The following is a 19,344-nucleotide window of genomic DNA, read 5'->3' on the forward strand; positions in this document are numbered from 1 at the left end:
GACTAAAGTGCTTTTATACTAGAGGTTAGGCGTGGACTCAAGATCAACTGACTGTACACCTCAGCATGATTAGTGTGAAAGGCATCAATAGAATTTGAGCTTATGCCAGGGATTTTAGTCCATTTGAAATGTAGGGTCTGGAGTTCGGTTTATGCGAATTGCAGTGGTTAACAGGTTGATGTGGATCCAGGCTTATCCGACCATTAGGCCTGGCTTGTTTGATTAGTGTGAAAGCAGTCTTCAGAATTTGAGTGTGCCAAGAACACGAGTCAGTTTGAAAAGGGGGATCTAGAATTCAATTCATGTGAAACACAATTTGTGGTTTGTGGTTGATGTGAACATAATCTGGTAAGTGAACTGCCAACTGCTATATTTGGCATCATTCAACCGCTTCCTGGGGTATTCCCGCTGATCTCCAAAGCATTTTGCGAATGTATCGTGATCCGGAACAATGTGACAATGTGAAAGCAAAGAAAAAGGCAGGACAATCTAATTTGAGTTCAGACTCAAGCAAACATACTGAAATGATACTGCTTAAATACATCCAATGCAGTAGGTTGGATATACGTTCCTTTAGCTCAACTGGTAGTGCACAGCAAAGTCCCTTTAAGGCTAGTTAGGTAAATTGGCGGCCATGTTCGTAACGCTTTAGGGCAGCTATTTCTTATGAATACAAGCAGGATACAAGTACAGCTCCTATCTACTTTAATGGAGAATGACCGAAACTCTAAAATGGTATCATAAATTGTACTGCTTTCGCTCAGACCACACAAAACAAGCTATTTTTCAGGCTGGTCCAGCTAATGCATATACGCATTCTCAGAACTGACATAACTGGCTCTTTTAACTGTATCCCTGGAGTCGTGAGTTTGAATACAGGGTGTGCTGAGTGAATCCAGCCAGGCTTCCTAAGAAACTAATTGGCCCAGTTGCTAGGTTGGGTAGAGTCATGTGGGGTAACCTTTCTTCCATTCATAAGTATATCAGTGATCCTTCTCATCTAATACTGTCACTGAGCATAACGTTATCCACACGAATGTCTCAGATTCGATTGCTAGGGAATGCATGGAAACACAAAATGTGTACTCTGAAGACGCAACATGTATTCATGGGTTAACATTATAATTGGTCTTGGATCCACGTTCCTATCAACCAATCAGATTTCTGGGATAGGGAAAGGGAAAGGGTTTAGGGTTAGGGGTGATTAGGTGTAAGTTAGGAGTAGGTTAGGATAAGGGGATGGGTTTAAAACTTTTTTCTTTGACTAAAGTGTTGTCCAGGACCATCAAAATCGAGGAACATGGAACAACATGGAGGAACAACACCCCTGACCCACTGCCAATCGCATTGTGGGGACATCCCATAATGCCTTCGTTAAGGTCCCTCTTTGCCTGATGTAACTTCTAATAGATGTAAATGACACCTTCGGTGGAGGACAGAAGCTGTACCATGGGGAACGGACCTCCTTATCAGCATTCCTGGTCAAACCTTGGTGGTTGATCTTTATAGGGAAGCAGTTCCAGGCAGAGCAACGCAGTGTGAGAGACATGTTTGTGTCACTGAGAGGTTTAGGGCTAATGAGAAAAGTCTCGGAGATGCGATGGACAAATCAGCAGAACTCGCAGACACCCGGTTTCAATAGGCCAGTGTTTAATCACATCTATTTACCCATCAGCTATTGCTGACATCCCACATACACCCACACAACAGCAGCACCTGCTTTGCTCGGTCTCATGACATGTGTTTCCAGCAACCAGGACAAGCGAAAGCACTATTATTATTATTTCCAGTAAGGGACTTAAATCTTGCCGATTTTAAAACTGAAAATCTTCATTTATTTGTCTGAGTGTACCCTTAATTTGTTTAGCATCTGAAAAAAAAAAAAAAATCAACCTTCAAGGAATCGTTCACCTAAAAATCTAAACCGTCAATTTTTACTCACCCCTCGTGTTTTTCCGAACCTTTATGCTATTAGTTTTCCAGTGAAACAAAATTATGTATTAAAAAAAAAAAAAAAAAAAAAAAAATATATATATATATATCACACTCTTTTTGAAAATCTGTTACGCAGCTCTTTCAATTCCAAAAAACAACAACAAAACAAACAAATGAGAACCACCATCTTTTAATTCTGGGCAAGATTATCAGTTAAAAATGTACTGCTACTCGCATGGAATACAAAACACAATTCATATGGACTACATTTATGGTCATTTTTATAATGGTTTTTTTTATCCATCTTTTAGGAGCTTAACAGCCCTTGGTCTCTATGAACTGTCAGTGAATAGAAAGAGCTGTGTAACGATCCTTTTTTTTTTTTAATTTTCTGTTCCTAAGTAAAAAAAATAAAAACATAAGGGCAAATGACATAAGGGTGAGCATATAATGACAACATTTTCATTTTTGGGAAAACTATTCCTTTCAGTCTCTGAAGCCTTAGGTAAGACTGGTGGTCATTGTTTCCTTATTCAAGGCTTTGATTCGGAGGACAGCCACTGTTCATCTTCCAGATCATCACTGCTCTGTGGGGCACTGGATCCTCACAGGTTGTGGTAAATTGCAATACAAGCACAACAACCACGTGCCCGCTCCTCAAATGCAGGCAAGAGAGAGGCAGGCAGAGGCCAAACCTGAATACAAAGCAGTTCAAGGGGGTACATTTAACACACTAAAGCTTCGGTGAGCAGGAGCTTCTCCAGGGTCCACAGCTGTCATGAAATGCTGAGACAACACAGCCATCCAGAAAATATGACAAAAGAGAAAAAAATGCTGTTTACATGATGTACGTTTCTGAGGGAGTGGGACAAATGTCAAAAGAAATATCAGAAAGGTTTGAAAATGTGTGACAGTCTAGATATTATATGAAAGAAATATGGTTTTCAAATGATATAAGGGTATTAGGTGATGACAGTTCTTATTTTTGTAGTTACTATTAGGGCTTTAAAATGGGGCTGCCAATATAAAGGTGTTGACTTTTGAGATAAATACATTGTATTTAATGCCATCAAAACCAACATCGTTAAATTTAACACATTATTTAGAGGCAAATCTCACCAAATTCAAAATTTAGGTTAATTGCATTAATGAAAAACAACAAACAACATGAGATTGATTATAATTAATTAAAATGAATTATTATATGTCTACAGCCCTAATTTAAATAAATGAGATAAATGAGAAACAAAGAGATAACAGTGTACTGTGGTAGTAAATCTTACAACCACATATTTGAAGATTGCTGTCTTGAGAGACCTATTTAATCTGAGCAATAAACTGAAGCATAGAACTGATAAGACCTTTGCCTCCTACACAACAAGACATTATAGAAAAAACTGAAAATAGAGTACTCTGAGGAAATCCGACAAAAGTACTGCAGAGTAGTAAAAATATTCACAATATAGCTTTCAAAATAAGTCTTCCAATTTTATATGGTTTATATTACATTCAATAAATTAATAAAAATAATGCAACTACAAGCTAAAATGTTAAAGCAAAAAGACAATATAGCATTTAACCTGTGAGAAGCACAGGTCACTTTCAAAAAGGATTACTATGAACAGACAACACAACCTCTGAATATCTGAATAGTTAGACTTACTCTCACTGACATAAGAATAAGCTTTAGATCCTGATTCAGTGTAGTACTGCAAGGAGACTGTGCTGCATATATTTAGCAGTATAAAAGAAATCACTACACATTATATGATGGCCCTTTCAAATAAGAAACAGGAAGCCCTAATTTCATTTCAAGGGACCTGAGATGAGCTTTCAATATATCTGTGTTGCTACAGCTAGATGCTCCCAAAATTGGTCAACATCAAATCTAGAACAGCATTACATGAAAAAATTAATGAGAGGTAATTTGCAGGATGCTGGGAAAGATCTCGATCTGTGTGGTAGAGGCAGAGAAGAGATTTGTACCAGTGGAAAGGGTTGCATGCTCCACCATCGTCACCTCTCATTCGGAAAGATGTTGAAAGTTGTACAAGCCTGTAGATTTATGCACTTACACTTAATGTGGAAAAAATAACCAAACATAGCATATGACAATTAGGTTTGAGGCTTGTCTATTAAAAAGCTGTGCAAACTCCCTAACTACTCTGTACTTATGATGTGCAAATTAACAGATTTTCCTAATCGAAAGATATAAAAAACTTGTCTAATCCTTTGTTGGATGAGTGTAATTATTGTTAATAAAATAACAATAAAACAATAACATTTTCATTAACTAAATAAAAATGAAACATAACATAATTGTAACAATTTTCAGGACTCTGAAAATAACTTCTAATAAAAATACCATAACATGTATTCAAGTTTTTAATACATGGTAAATTACAAAATTTGGAAACCTGGTACCATATTTAAATGATATTAGTTAATGCATTTAGTTAATAAAATAAAAACTACATATACTGAAACTAAAAAACACTGAAAAAACAACAACTCAACTTTATTTTACCGTCAGCTATAGAGTGACCACTACCGAAAACTGAACTAAATTGAAAGGACGGACTGAAAATAAAATAGAACCAAAAACTAAATTGAAAATTGGTTACTGTAATAACTGTGTTACAACTAGTAGATTAGTTTACCTTTTTGACTCATCCCTATCCATAACTACTCAATACAACGCAAGTTAGAGGTTTCAAGTGCTTGTTTTCTACAAGGAAAGAAGGGGAAAAACACAACAGCTAAATCAATATTATTTCATGAATGAAGTGTCCTGTATAATCCAAAAATCCCCAGAGAGGTGAAGTGTGTGGAAAACAGCGAGCAATAAATTGAGGGCCCAAGGCCATCTGTTACAGCCCATCGAGGGCTTAGAGCGTGATGGCCACTGAGGCAAACATGTAATTATGAAATGAAAAGCGGATCACATGTAATGGAGAGTGGGTGAAAGTGCGTCATGCGAATGTTATCCACACCAAAGCTGTTCGTACAACACAGCAGAATGAAGATGGTAATACAACTCTAAACAGAGATAACTTTTTGGATAATTAAAGCTCAGCAGGAGAAAAGCCTACAACATTCTCTTGCCACTGTCAGGATATTAAAGCTCTATAGCATACAAAAGCAACTGCGGTAAAATGTTGTGTACTGCGATTACAGACAATATGGAGCAATATGGACCCGCTGAGCCTCAATAACCAGCGTATGGTGTTTTCACTTACAGAAAACACACAGGCCATGTTTTCGTCCATAGCAAAGCAAAAAAAAGTAACAACCTGCTCAATTGGTCATGCGACTTTCAGAGACTGTGACAAGAGCTCTATAAAACGAAACTACAGTAGTGAGGACAGTGTTATCAACAAAAACATCCAACTCATTGAGAATAGCAAGGTGAATGTAGCTGGTCCAATGAGGCTTGTGTTCTCTGTAAACATTTACAATAGGTAACAGGAAGAAATGGCCACAACAAATATCTGTGAAAGATTCCTATTACTTAGAGCTAGGGGTGAAACGGTTCCGTTAAAAAATAAATGTAAAAAAATGAACTAAAAGATATTTAACGAATTAACAAATGTACATTTTCAAGAGTTATTATGGATATTTCTCTGTAATTCTCTGAATTGCTGTACAGTTAGACAGTATAGAGAAAAGACTTCAAACAGATGTAACAATGAATTAAATAACAAAGAAACATATATAGATCTTAGTAGTGCTGTCACAGTACCAACATTTAAGTATTATTTCATAATAATTATCATCTTCCAGAACTTTCCAGAACATTTTTTAGTTTAGTTTAATTTCATTATCAAAATGGTGTCTAATCAATAAATTCTTAAAACTTTTAACAAGTGAACATAAAACTTTTCAACATGCCATTGCATTTTTTTTGGCCATTTATTATTTATTATCCAATTGGTTTTGGGTGAGAACAGACAAAAATGTAATTCCTTTTGACTATAAATCTTGAGAGCAGTCTCCTTGGTGATCGTGATTTCAAGCTCTACATGTGTGACATGCGTCAAGCATTAGGAAGTGTCACTGAGCTTGAAATCATGATCATGCCTACAGACTGCAATGGCAAGATTTTGAAAAAGAGAAAAACGAGATTTATATTTTGGTCCGTTCTCACCCAAAACCGATTGGATCACTTCAGAAAACATTGGTTAAACCACTAGAGTCTTATGGATTACTTTTATGCTGCCTTTCTATGATATTTGGACCTTCAGAATTCTGGCCACCATTCACTTGCATTGTGAGGACATACAGAGCTAATATATTCTTCTAAAAATCTTTGTGTTCTGCAGAATAAAGAAAGTCATATGCTTTGGGGATGGCATGAGGGTGAGCAAATGATCAGATCATTTTCATTTTTGGGTGAACTATCCCTTTAAATGTTTTTTTTTTTCTTTTTCTGAACAACTGACTGTAAAAACAGAAAGGGTATTAAGAGAGACATTAGTTACAAATGGGTTGCTTGGATCTCATCTTTGGATACACATTGCACGGAACAACTTTTACTCTCAATATGCAGTGAAAGGATCTTGCTGCCGAATACTTCGCTGCAAAACTATACAATCACTGGTGAGTTAAATCTAAACATTTACCATCCAGTTGCCAAATATATAAATTTTAGTCACATAATGCAAAATTTGGTTGCAAATGAGAGATATCTCCTCTCATTGTAGTAGATGGTTGCGCTTAAAGTAAAAGATCAATATTGGGATTTAAGAATCGATTTCGAGATTGCTCAAATGAAGATCGTGATGCATCGTAAAATCAATATTTTTACCCACCAATTTTGGTTAAGTCAATGTTGCTGTGTCAGGCTGGAGAGGCCATTCAAAACAAATGGAGCAATTTTTATAACGCCACAGAGACAGTGTTTACATGGGGAAAATTAACCTACGATTGGCTTACTTAGGCTATGTTCAGACTGCAGGCAAATCGGATTTTTGGTCAAATCAGATCTTTTCAGGCAGACTGTCCACACTATTAACTGCAAGTGATCAAATCAGATTTGCGCGTTCAGACATAACCAACCTATCTGCATGGGTTGCTTTGGTAACAATGTAGGCGTACCCTCGTGACGATGCTTTCAAAACAGATGCGGGAAAAATGGAGGTGCATCATCTCACAATCCAAATAAGCAAGAACAAGAAAAACTCAGCAACGGAGACTGGTAAATATTGTGATGTTCCGTGCTGCAGTCACCGATTTTTGACGTCATCGTTGTGTGTCGCATTAAGAGTGACAAAAAAGACCATTTGAATCCGATTTGAGCAGCCCGAGCATCCGGACTGAGATGCATCTGAAAAAATCAGATTTCAATCGCATCTGAAACCACCTCCCGATGTGGTTTGAATCAGATTCTGAAAAATCAGATTTCATGTGGTTTTTTGTTGTCCAGACTATCAAAAACTCATCTGGATATGCAAAAAATCTGATTTTTAATGGCAGTCTGAACAAGGCCTTATAGTTGTCACCGCATATACAGGATAGGAAGTATTTTAACACTGAAAAGTTACACACTTCAGCTTTAAAATATTGGTTATTCATTTTAATTAATTTTTAATTAATTGTGAAAAAATTAACTGATAAACTCCTAGTTAGTACAGAATATTGACTATAACCACAACACACTTGTTTGGAACAGAGAAGTTTGGCTAGAAGTCAAGGAAGCGCTTCTCTGTTTGAGCACAGAATACATAATTCAACCATATGGGGGTTGGCAGTGGACCAGCTAAAAGCTGCTCAAGCGTTAATGGATGGGGATATTTTGTGGAGGAAGGCTCTGTCTCTAAACAGTGATGGAGGTCGCTGTAACTCAAATCGCTTATTTCATGGTTGGGGCTTGAGTATCAGGTGGATGAAATTGGCTAGGAAATTAAAAGGATGTAACTATAAATAACATCAGGGCTGAACATTAAGGATGGCCTATGGGCAGTGTGAGTTTTGAGCAAGTTGACGTAACTGTCTATCTTCCATTTGTTTATCATGTATATTGTTATTGCTAGATCTGCTGATTTAAACTTAACGCCAAGGTGACATTATCTAGCTGGCTTACACAGATTTGACAAAATTTCAGTGACTTGTCTTGGAAGCATCAGTTAGAATATGTTGAAATTATAAACACATCAGTAATGTTTTGCACCATATGCCATCATTTTCCAGCACATATATAAAAATGTTGCCAAAAAGGACTCACCTGACTGGGCCAGTGGAAATGTGCTTCTTCCATCCCACCATTACAAGAATCTTTCAAGATATTTCACATCAACATTAATCTGCAGTGACTGTACAGCAGATAAGATGAGACATAATACCAGCTAACCAGACAATAGGGAATAACTTATCCTGGGATCTACAAATGAAGGTATCCTCGGATTACAAACAAACAAACAAAAGGTTTCAGGTTTTGAAGCAGCAGCAAGCTGAAATGCTCTATTCTTCCTTTAGTGTCTTTGTATCTCTAAAGAAGTGTTGTACTGAGTGCACCAAGGGATTTCTCAGGTGTATTCAGAGTCAAAGAAGGCAACAAAAGAAAGGAGAGTGGCATCTCCACAATTCAGGCAGAGGCATGCTGCTGCTATTGACATTAGCTTGGACTGTGATCTCAGTATGTCCATAAAGCTGCCTCAGAGGTAAAAACAGCTAACTAAAGCTGATGGGCCCAGATAGAGCTCTTTTTCATTAAAACCAAAAGAGCTAAAGATTAACCCAGCCACAATACACACGCCAGCTCTTTGTGTTTGAATAAGCATCATCACGGTGACTGTACAATTCATCCGTTCATCTTTCATGAACCAAAATCTATTAATCGCAAAATGCAACGCCATTATATGCTCTCTGTGAGCTGAATCAATTTAAGAGGCTAGCGATCAGATGTACACTATATGGCCAAATGCATATGGACACCCAAATGCCATTTCACCATATCTGCTTGTTGAGCATTTCATTTCAAACCATTGGCATTAATAAGGATATGCCGTGATGGAACACGGATTCGATCCTATTCAGAAACGGATTAGGTCTGAGCTTTGTGCAGGCAAGTCAAGTTCTAGAACGTGTCTTAACTGGAATTAAGAAGCATAGCCAAACCCGTATGTTAGGAGTCCACATACTTTTGGCCATGAACTGTATCTAAATACTATAATCCCTTTACTGATAATGGCATCTCACATAGAACAAGAACTCAGATAGCTAAAGCCTATTGTTATGAAGGTGATGAGCATCAGATTTTGTTGCTGAGGTCAGTTAACACAGACAGGGGCGATATGGGCCACAAGAGCCCATGGGTCAATAAAAGCCATTTTCAACTACATCTTCAGGGAGCCTACACTCCTCTCACCTGTTTTAAGCTAAACACAGACCTTGTTAAACAAGTGAAGGGATGAATTTCAATCTAAGCCAATAAAGTTCCAAAACACTGAGGATAATTGGAGCAGCATTTGCCGAAATTAAATGATCAACGTTCTGATGAAAAGGATGAAATTGATGTTGCTGTATACATTTTGCAAAATAAGCAGCAGTTAGCAACTCTGGGAGGTCTATCTTTTTTTAAACATGCAGTGCTCCACAGCTTAAAAAGAAAAAAGTTCAATATAGTCTGGCTGCATACATGAACTCTAACATTTTTGTAAGAGTTTTACCACTTCAGTACAGTGCTGTGATGTCTTATTTTTTTGTGTATATCTCATACTAAATTGTTTAAAAACAAATCTAACAAAATCTAACATAAAACAAAAGCAATCATAAAACAAAGGCAATAAATCCCCAAATCTATGAAACTGCATTCATAATGGGGTTCAGCTGGACTAGAGACACCCAGGCCTGATTACTGCCAGCCCTGTTAATCAAATCAACACCTAAATAGAACTTTTTCAGCAGCATGAAGTTGGCTAAAAGCTCTCACCCAGTAGCACAATATGCCAAGGTCGAAAGAAATTCCAGAAATGATGAGGGAAAAGGTGATTGAAATACATCAGTCTGGGAAGGGTTACAAAGCTATTTCAAATGCTTTCGGACTCCAAAGAACCACAGTGAAAGCCATTATCTCCAAATGGAGAAAACGTGGCACAGTAATTAACCTTCCCAGAAGTGTCCAACCTTCCAAAATTCCTCCAAGAGCACAGGGACGACTCAACCAGGAAGTCACAAAAAAGCCAAGGACAGCATCCAAGGAACTGCAGACCTCCCTCATAACAATAAAGGTCACTGTTCATGACTCCACTATATCAAATCAAAATCAAATGAAATCCCTTTATTGTCACTCAACCATATACACAAGTGCAACAGTGGGTGAAAGTCTTGGGTGGGGTTCCAAGCAAGATAGCAGTATGACAATTACAATAAACATCTGATTTACACATAACACGGTTTACACATCTTGTTACACAACACAATATACAATATATACCTAATAATATACAATATACAGTATACACAAAATAAGAAGACTGTGTACAATAAAAATACACTGCAAAAATACAAGCGCAACTGGATTATGCAGTAAGACAATGATCCATAGCACCATGTTGCTAATAATGCTATATGCTATTTACACCCTAGTGCAAATAGTGGTAGATATTATTTGCACCCCAACCCTGGTGCAAATAATGGTAGATACTATTTGTACCCATATTTAAATACTAACATACAGTATGGGTATCACTGCAGTGTTTACTGTGTTTATTTAGAGTCCCAGAGACACACTACATTAACCCCTTCCCCTAAACCTAACCTTAACCTTAGAAAAAACTAACCTTGATTTTACTACAGTAACCATGGTTTCACCAAAGTATTTTTTATACATTTACAGTAACCACAAAATTAACCATGGTTACTATATTATCACCATATTACTGTAGTAACACCATGGTTAACTGCATTAAAACTATGGTTTCTGCAAAGAACATGGTTACTACAATATTAGTAACAGTGATGCAATGTACACACAAGCAATGCCGAGCCATGGGAACGAGTGCGATCGACAGACCCTGCCTCCGGATCAAACGCTTCTCTGCACTCCTCAACATTCACCGTGACCAAATCACTGCGATGAAATCAACATTTATATTCATTTTTATCTTTTATTTTAAGTAGTATTAAAGGAAATAATAAGTGTGGAAACAAGAAATCGGTTGGTAAAAAGAGTGGGACAAAATGCGGATTCGAACCACGGTCACTAGGACATCACTACACATTCACACTCGCCACACATTCTTACACCGCACGCCACTGCAGCGACATCTATTGGTTAGTTTGGCATATATTACTGTGGTTCCACCAGACTATTAGGTAGGGCTGCAACTAACGATTATTTTTGATAATCGATTAATCTAACGATTATTAGAACGATTATTCGACTATTCCGCGATTATTGCACCGATTAATCATTAGCCCTTAACTGATTATTCAGCTTGTGCCCCAACTTAAAAGGTATAAAATGTGCTTACTAACAATAGAGGACAAAATCATCTTTTAAAAATACCTCTAAATGACATTCACTGAATTAAAGAGAATAAAATACTTAAGTTTAATTCAGTAAAGAAATTCACTGCAAAAAATCCTATTACCAAATGTTTTTGTCTTACAATTGTCTAAAAATCCTTAACAAGATACATTTACTTGAGAAGCAATATATAAGATATTTAGACTTGCTTTAAGAGAATGTCTCTCAAATATAAGTGTATTTTGTATATAAGTGTATTTTTTCACTTGGTTTTACTTCTGCGAGTGCAGTAAAGACAAAATATACTTATATTCAAGATCTATTCTCTAAAAGAAAGTCTAAATATCTTATATGCTGTTTCTCAGGTGAATGCATCTTTTTTTTAAAGGATTTTTAGATATTTTAAAATATTTGTATTTTTAATATTATATTCAACATTCTCAGATATCTGCAGAATAGCTGCTAAAGAAAATGTACATAGTTTTAAAGGAGTTTTAGATATTTATATTGGAAAACAAGCCAAAACAAAAACAAATCAAAAACTTACTTTGTTAGTGTATAATGGGGTGAAGACTACCCTCTCTCATCTTTGTTCACTTCAATCTATCTTTAACTCACAAAAATAAAATAAAAAAATCTAATTTATTAATAAAGCTGTATATTGCCAATTTTCTTCACGATAAGAAATGTGCAGTGACACATATATTATGATTCAATAAGTCGCAAGCCATCACATTATAATCTAGCTGCATTAAGCGTGCGTGCTCGAGGGATGAGCGTCCATGCGACAGCCGGGTGCAGTTTCAATCTCCCCCCCTTAGATCGGGACATTCGCGCAACTCATAGAAGAGGCACTGACCGCACAGAGAAATGCCAGTTTTGCAGTTTGTAGTTATTTACATGATCTGCTTTTGTATTATCTGAACTTTAATAAAGCTGCATTAAATATAACTGCATTTAAGATGTAAGGGATGTTTCCTTTAAAGACATTTGACACGCAAGTTTTGCTCTAGCTCCACTTATCCCACAATGAGAGTGCTTTTGTATTTACTTATTTTGTATTTTTGCATTAGAATTCCCTCATACTTCACGATCTACATCACCTGAAGCTGTGAAAGTTTAGAGTGCATCTGGACTGTGAGCTGTGTAATTCTTCCTCTCCTCAGTCAGACGTGAACTGCAGTGCTGCTCTCGCGCGTCATCATCATTAAAGTTTAATGCGATCTCATGTTACGTTAAATGAGATCAAACGACTATTCTGCAATAAATATTTTTGTCGACGTTGTCGATAACGCCGACTAATCGTTTCAGCCCTACTATTGGGGTGCAAATAGCTGGCCTGTGTGGCAGATGCTATTTACACCGGGATGCAAATAGACACTTTTTTTTCACAGCACTGTATATATAAAAATAAGAAAATAAATCTTATGCACGATTCTTCCGGGATCATTTTAGAATCATGATGTATTACAACAACATTTTGTTAAATGCTTTTCTGAATAATTCACAAACATGAATGGATGACAACTTATTTCGGTTTCTCTGTAGCGTTCACAAAATATGTCACCACAGACAGCAAAGAGTGCACATGAGCAGAGAGTATACCTGCAGCCAGACTCATCTCAAAATTTTTGCTTAAGCATTTTGGGGAGCAGGTTTGGGAAATCAGTCAATATTCAATAAATATGCATGAGGACTACACTCAGAACTAGCTGAAATAATTCCTCTAAATCAACCCTTGATCTCACAGAGATTAGGATACCTCTGCAACCATTTCACTGCTCGTTTCTTGTCCTAAGTAAAATATAAAAAAAACATTGATGGAGAAGAAGCCTAACTGATGATAAAAAGTCAGATGCTTATGTAAGTCCACATTAAATATACACAGTATTTTTGTCTTATTTTCTGGTAAAATATCTAAACATCCTTAAAATAACAACAAAAACATTACTCAAGAAGCAGAACAGCATGAAATATTAAGTCTTGTTTTCAGAGAAATCTAACCAAATTTGGTGTAGTTTATGCCTAAAACAAGAAAATATTTGCCAATGTGGTAAGAAAAAAACTTATTTTACATTTGATACAAGTTTTATTTCTTACTCCATTGGCGTAGTGTGTGTATATATATATATATATATATATATACATAAACATTACTAAACTTTGTTGTCTTTGAAAATTAGACAAAATAAATACTGTATATCTTGTTTTAAGAATGTTTAGATATTTTACTAGAAAACAAGACAAAAATACTCAGTAAGAAAACTATTTTTGCATGGTAAACCAAGATGTGTGAAACATTTAGGGGGGGAAAATTATTTCCTTATTCCATATTCCATATTGTAAGTTCCATCGGTGAACTAACAAGGAAGTGTCATTTTTAAGCTAGTGTAAGTTTGTACTACTGCAGAAAACAAACTGTATAATATCTTCAGAAATACCTGAAGGTTTGCTTTTATCAATGTAAGCCATATTTGTGCCAGAGAAAAAACATTTCTTTGAACCTCAAAAAAAAAACACAAAGATAACTGAAACTATTCTAATTACATGCCAGCTCCACATAAAAATTATTCGAGTGAGGTACTTGATAAAATACAAACCAAATAAATAATGCAGAGTGATGCTTCTCAGTATCTACATTTACTTTTACCTTGAATTTGATGACGATGACAGATCTGAAACTCATTTACAATTACGAAATTGGCTCAATGAACCATTGTAATGCTCTATAAACAGATTATCTCCAAACATGTGGAAGGGTGAAGTGAAAAATTCTGCACTTCTCACATTGGATATTAATAATGGTAGACACCATAATTTGATGCCAATGTAAATGAGTGATAGATGTAGAGTCTGTTTAATGGACTGTATTGTTGTGTGTCGATCGCCAGCTTGCGAAACACTGAAAATTCATCTTTTCATCTTCATCTCATTTTCATTTGCTTTGAATTAAAAATGGTGTCTGCCTTGACAAGGTCCACGCCACAAGATTAGAACTGGTCTAAAAGAATATTAACTGTTTTACATAGTATACACAAACAGTGGTCAAAGTGAATGGAGTGAGCATTCTTACCTTACGACCGTCGCTGGCATGGCAGTTGACGTTTAATGGCGTGAGCAGTGCCATGAGCTTCTCTTCATTTCCGCTCCTGAAGCACAGCAGCAGTTGTTTTTTTAAAGAACAAGGGGGTATAGTAAAACAAAAAAGCTAACACAGTGAATTCAGGGAAGTGGATGAGAGAAGGAGTGGAGAATAAAAGGATAGATGGGGGTGAGAAATGCTATAGTCCAGAGAGGAGGAACGTGCAAGATGAACAGCATCTGTCAGAGAGTTCATGAAACAAAAAGAAGAAACCAACAAAGTACCTTTAATATAACTTACCTAGGCAAATATCACCAGCCAGATTTGTGTTATAAGTAATTAGAGTAAGCCTTTGACAACTCCAGCCTGTAGTCTGCAGAGGTTTTGACTCATCAGCACCTGTCCACGAATGCTCACCACCTCGCCAACAGGCCAAGTGTGACCAAGTATGACAGTGCATAATTTGCCAGGCCTGCCGTGGCTACACCAAAAAACCTTCTGGCATCTGGGGTGAGAGATGGGCCAGATGCCACCCTAATCAAAGGTGTACAATGGCAAGGAGAAACATTTGTTTCAGAGAGAGCCCATGCTCCTTTTAATGCCTTGGTGCTCCTGTGCTGGAATGTGATGACAGTTGATTCATCAGCAATGGACACCACGTAATGGAAACATCATTGTCTTTGCAAACTGTCAGGGCTTTGAAATTACTGCATAACAATTGCAGACTTAACGTTGATTATTCCCAAAGACCCTGTGTGTCTGATTAACATGCACATAAAACCACACATACTGCATACAGGAGCTTTCCCATCCTTCTCTACAGGTCAAGCCTTGACAAAACCCACAAAAAACAGTAGGGTTTACTCCTCCCCAGTTGCTTTGGTCTCCCTCTGCCAATAACTACAAATAACTGGCTTCAGTGAAAAATATGAGATCTGCCATTAAGATGCATGCTCTGCCGCAGAGATGGGAAAACAGGACTGGCCGGGAGATTACAACTGGGAAGAGAGACAGAGGAATGGGAGGGTTTCATCAATCTTCTTGATGTGTTTGCAGATGCATCCTGGTCTTTAGGAGATTACCACTAAGAAGAGCGCAGGCCATAAGTCAACCCCACATTTCTCTTGTTTATCTGTTTTCTCTATCTTCTAATCCTCAAGTCTCTGCAAGGGAATGAATTAAGAACAAACTATATTCGAAATTCATAGGGTTACTTGTGCTGCTATCGAGCAGGGGGACCAAGATCAACGTAATTGCACAGTAATTAACCCCCCCACCCCCTGACAAAATTTCGTCTTAATGATCATGTTGGAGAGACTTACAAGGCCTTTTCTAGTTTCTTGACTCTTTATTCCTTTACAAGAGTCCTGATTTGTATCCATGCTGCAGGCTTTGCCTGAAGGCAGGGCTCTAAAAAGGGGGGCAAAGCCAGTGGAGATGTAGAATTGAACATGAAAAGAAACTTCTTTCTCCCCATTACATGCGGCGAGGCAGTGACTGCTGGGATTGCTCGCGTGTCATGTTTCTATAAGCAGGCCTGTTTCTCCATGGCTACTTGTCCCATGGTAACAATCAACCCCGGAAATGCAGGTGTTTGGTGATGGGAGTTTCCCCATACACTTGGAAATAACAGGTAGGAGGGCAGGATCCTTCGGTTCCACCTGCAGCTCTCGGAAACCAACTGAATTTGCCAAATTGAATAAAGCATTCTGCCCGTGGCATGATGCTAAATAGAAACTCTGCTCTGCCCAGGAGGCAGAGTCTTCTGTGCAGGATGTGGGCTCCTCCAGGCCATCACATGCAAATAAAGAGACATCTAATGAGTCAGACATCTCCGGCCCTTTGGGCACCTTCTCTGACACATGCCTAAATCCAGGTCCATGTGCACAGACAAAAACAACAGTAACTATGTAAGGGAGTGAAAGAGAGGGATGAAAAGGGCAGAATCATGGGAGAAAGGATGACAGGAAATGATAAAGTGTGGATAAGAGAAGAAAAGGTGGAAGAGGAGGAGGATGTGGGTTGACAGCAAGTACTCACCTCGCAGCTTCCAGGAGTTCGTCCTTCTTGTATTCGCCTAAGTGATTACAAAAAATCATGGTGTCAGAGGCAGGCAGGATGAAGGACGTACAGCAGCAGCAAGAAAAAGCCAGAGTCACTAAGGAGCAGCGGACCGCCAGCAGCCCCACACTGAGACAGGCACACTCAAACACATGCACGCACAGGCATCATTGCACCAACACTGCCTTGCTATTCTCTCTTTTCTCTGCTTCTCTCCCTCTCGTTCTCTCTTGTGGTGGTGGTGTAGCTGAGCGCACACCCCTCTTGCCAGATGAAACTGTGACGTTGAGCAGATTGTGGACTCGGCATCAGCAGTGTCTTGGATACGGCATGCAAACTGATGCATATCCCTGTTCACTCCACAAATTAAATGGCTCTCTTTCTCAGGCAGGCAGACAGACAGCATGCACACACACACACCCCTCCTCTTGTATACAGTGAGCCCAAACCCTGGATACCTCCTCTCCACTGTCTATTTTATGTTTGTAAAGGAGGAGCCGTTGCTGTGATAATACGAGGTAAGGGAAAGGGGGGAAATATGAAAAACAGATTCTGCCCGGCCCCCTCTCCCCCTTACCGACAATACCCAGCCTCTCAGCCAATCAGAGGAACACAAATAATTCAGCTGTGATTCTCCCCACCCCCACATGTGCTCTCACTCACTGTCTCTCTCTACCAAGGCTTGTGGAGACAAGAGAAGCGAGGAATAAGGGGGGAGGATGCAAAAGACAGGGTGAAAGAGGGAGGGAGTGAAAAAAAGAAAGAGGACAGGGGAAATGGAAATGTTGTGAAGAGGTGGATGGCATGACATATGGGCGGCTTGCAGAGGGGGGTCTTTGAACAACAAAATGGCGAAAAAACAAATACCACAATACTTCGTAAGCTGGGCTTGTTTTGAGCATTGTGGCGGTTGTAAACAAAAGGTCGTGAAAGCACAGTGTAGGAAATAATGGGAATTAACAGGATTGGGACTCAAGAACTGCTTCGAGAATGGTTTCCATTTTAAAAAAAAATATTGGAACTGTATGAATGGTTACTGAATTAGCATCTGACTTTTTTATATAAGTCATTATTTTCCAAATACCATGACTGTGTATTTAAGGAGCATGACAATTAAATTAGTGTGATTTCTGACTGATTGTTTATATGACAACTTGTTGTTATAGGTAGATATATTAGCACAGAGCTTTGTTACAATAAGTAGTACTTAAAGGGATAGCTCACCGAAAAATGAAAATTCTCTCATCATTTATTCACCCTCATGCCAACCCAGATGTGCATTACTTTCTTTCTTCTGTAGAACACAAATAAAGATTTTTAGAAGAATATCTTAGCTCAGTTGGTCCTTACTATGCAAGTGAATGGTGATCAGACCATTGTAGGGCTGGGCGATTAATCAAATTTTATTTTCAATTATGACTTTGGATTCCAACGAATACGAAAACAAGATAATCAAGATAAAACACTTATTGTGCCGCATTCCGTTTCGCAAGGAAACACCCTGGTGTTATATCTTTAAAACATCCTTTATTAAAGTTCAAATAATAAGGAAGCAGGTTATGAAAATAAACTCTGAAACTGGCATTTCTCTGTGCGGACAGCGCCGCATCTATGAGTTGTGTGAAGTGACCGGAGAAGAGATTGAGGGTACGTTTACATGACAACGATGTACTAAAAACTGAAAAGTTTTCCTTTGCATTTTTGAAAAGTTTTGCGTACAGAGGACAACGTTGCCAAAATGATCCCCGTTCACACGGATCCGCGAAAACGACTAAAAACACTGTATTATGCATGCCAGGCCAGTAGTTGGCGATGTCACTTTGTAAAGAAACACTACGCGCCTGCGCACATAAGCATTCTTCCACAGAGCGGTGAATACATACAATGAGGATGGCGAAAACATCGAGCAATTTTGTCTGGACGGACGATGAGGTTGCTTTATTACTACAATTACTTTGAAGAGAAGCGTCAATAAACTCCACCATCGTAGTTTTGAATGTCTCATGCGTTATTTTGAAGTACTCTTGTGCATGCCTATAGACTGAACTCTCAAGAATATTCAATAAAGTTTGCTAATTTTTACCATCACTTCGCCTACAGCCTTCTTCTGTATTCCCCCTGCTGACTCTTGGGCTGGTAGGAGAGTAAGTTAACATAACAAGCTGTTGATGTTGACTGGTTTTGGATATCAGACAGAACTCTGATATATGGATATCTTCTGATGGAGACAGAGGTCTTGTGTACACTGGATCTAACTTGCATTTTCACTGCCTCATGTTTTCATATTCTAAGCATATCATTGAATACTGTACATGGCATCACATCACGGTCTATAGGCTATATACATAAGCAGTGGGTGAATGAATTGCAGGGTAAAGGTACATCAAATAAAATTAAGTAAATAAATAACATTTAAAATACAAATACATTTTTCCCCATCTGAATCCATATATTAATTTCAAGATTTTCAAATTGCAGGTTCTGCTAACTGTACAATGTTCACACTCCATACAAAACACTCCAAATGAATAAATTGTTGATTATTGTTATTTGCACAGACACCAATATTCATACTGATAATTATACATCTCAAATTGATGCCTATCAATCCATCATTCTTTATATAACACGTAATACGCGTGCGCAAGACGTCATTGTTTTCACAAATTCGCATTTTTGTAGGTTTACACGGAGATGATAACGGCATCGTTTTCAAAAACTTGCACTTTGAAACCCGTTTTCAAAAGTTTGCCCCAAAACGCCGTTGTCGTGTAAACGAACAGCCAAAACGCATAAA

The 19,344-nt window shown here is 37.9% G+C and overlaps 1 protein-coding gene across 5 annotated transcripts in view; it reads right to left on the bottom strand.

The window, feature by feature from the left end:
- The window catches only part of LOC127431296 (poly [ADP-ribose] polymerase tankyrase-1), a 158,373-nt gene that overhangs the window by 62,553 nt on the left and 76,476 nt on the right, over positions 1 to 19,344 (bottom strand). For all 5 annotated transcript variants that reach the window (XM_051681681.1, XM_051681679.1, XM_051681678.1 and 2 more), the window contains exons 4-5: positions 16,527 to 16,563; positions 14,478 to 14,553 (exon numbers count right to left, since the gene is read on the bottom strand). In XM_051681681.1, coding sequence (XP_051537641.1) covers positions 14,478 to 14,553; positions 16,527 to 16,563 — 113 coding nt within the window. The remainder of the gene's footprint in view (positions 1 to 14,477; positions 14,554 to 16,526; positions 16,564 to 19,344) is intronic.

Source organism: Myxocyprinus asiaticus, chromosome 40 (assembly GCF_019703515.2).
Source record: "Myxocyprinus asiaticus isolate MX2 ecotype Aquarium Trade chromosome 40, UBuf_Myxa_2, whole genome shotgun sequence".
NCBI lineage: Eukaryota > Metazoa > Chordata > Actinopteri > Cypriniformes > Catostomidae > Myxocyprinus > Myxocyprinus asiaticus.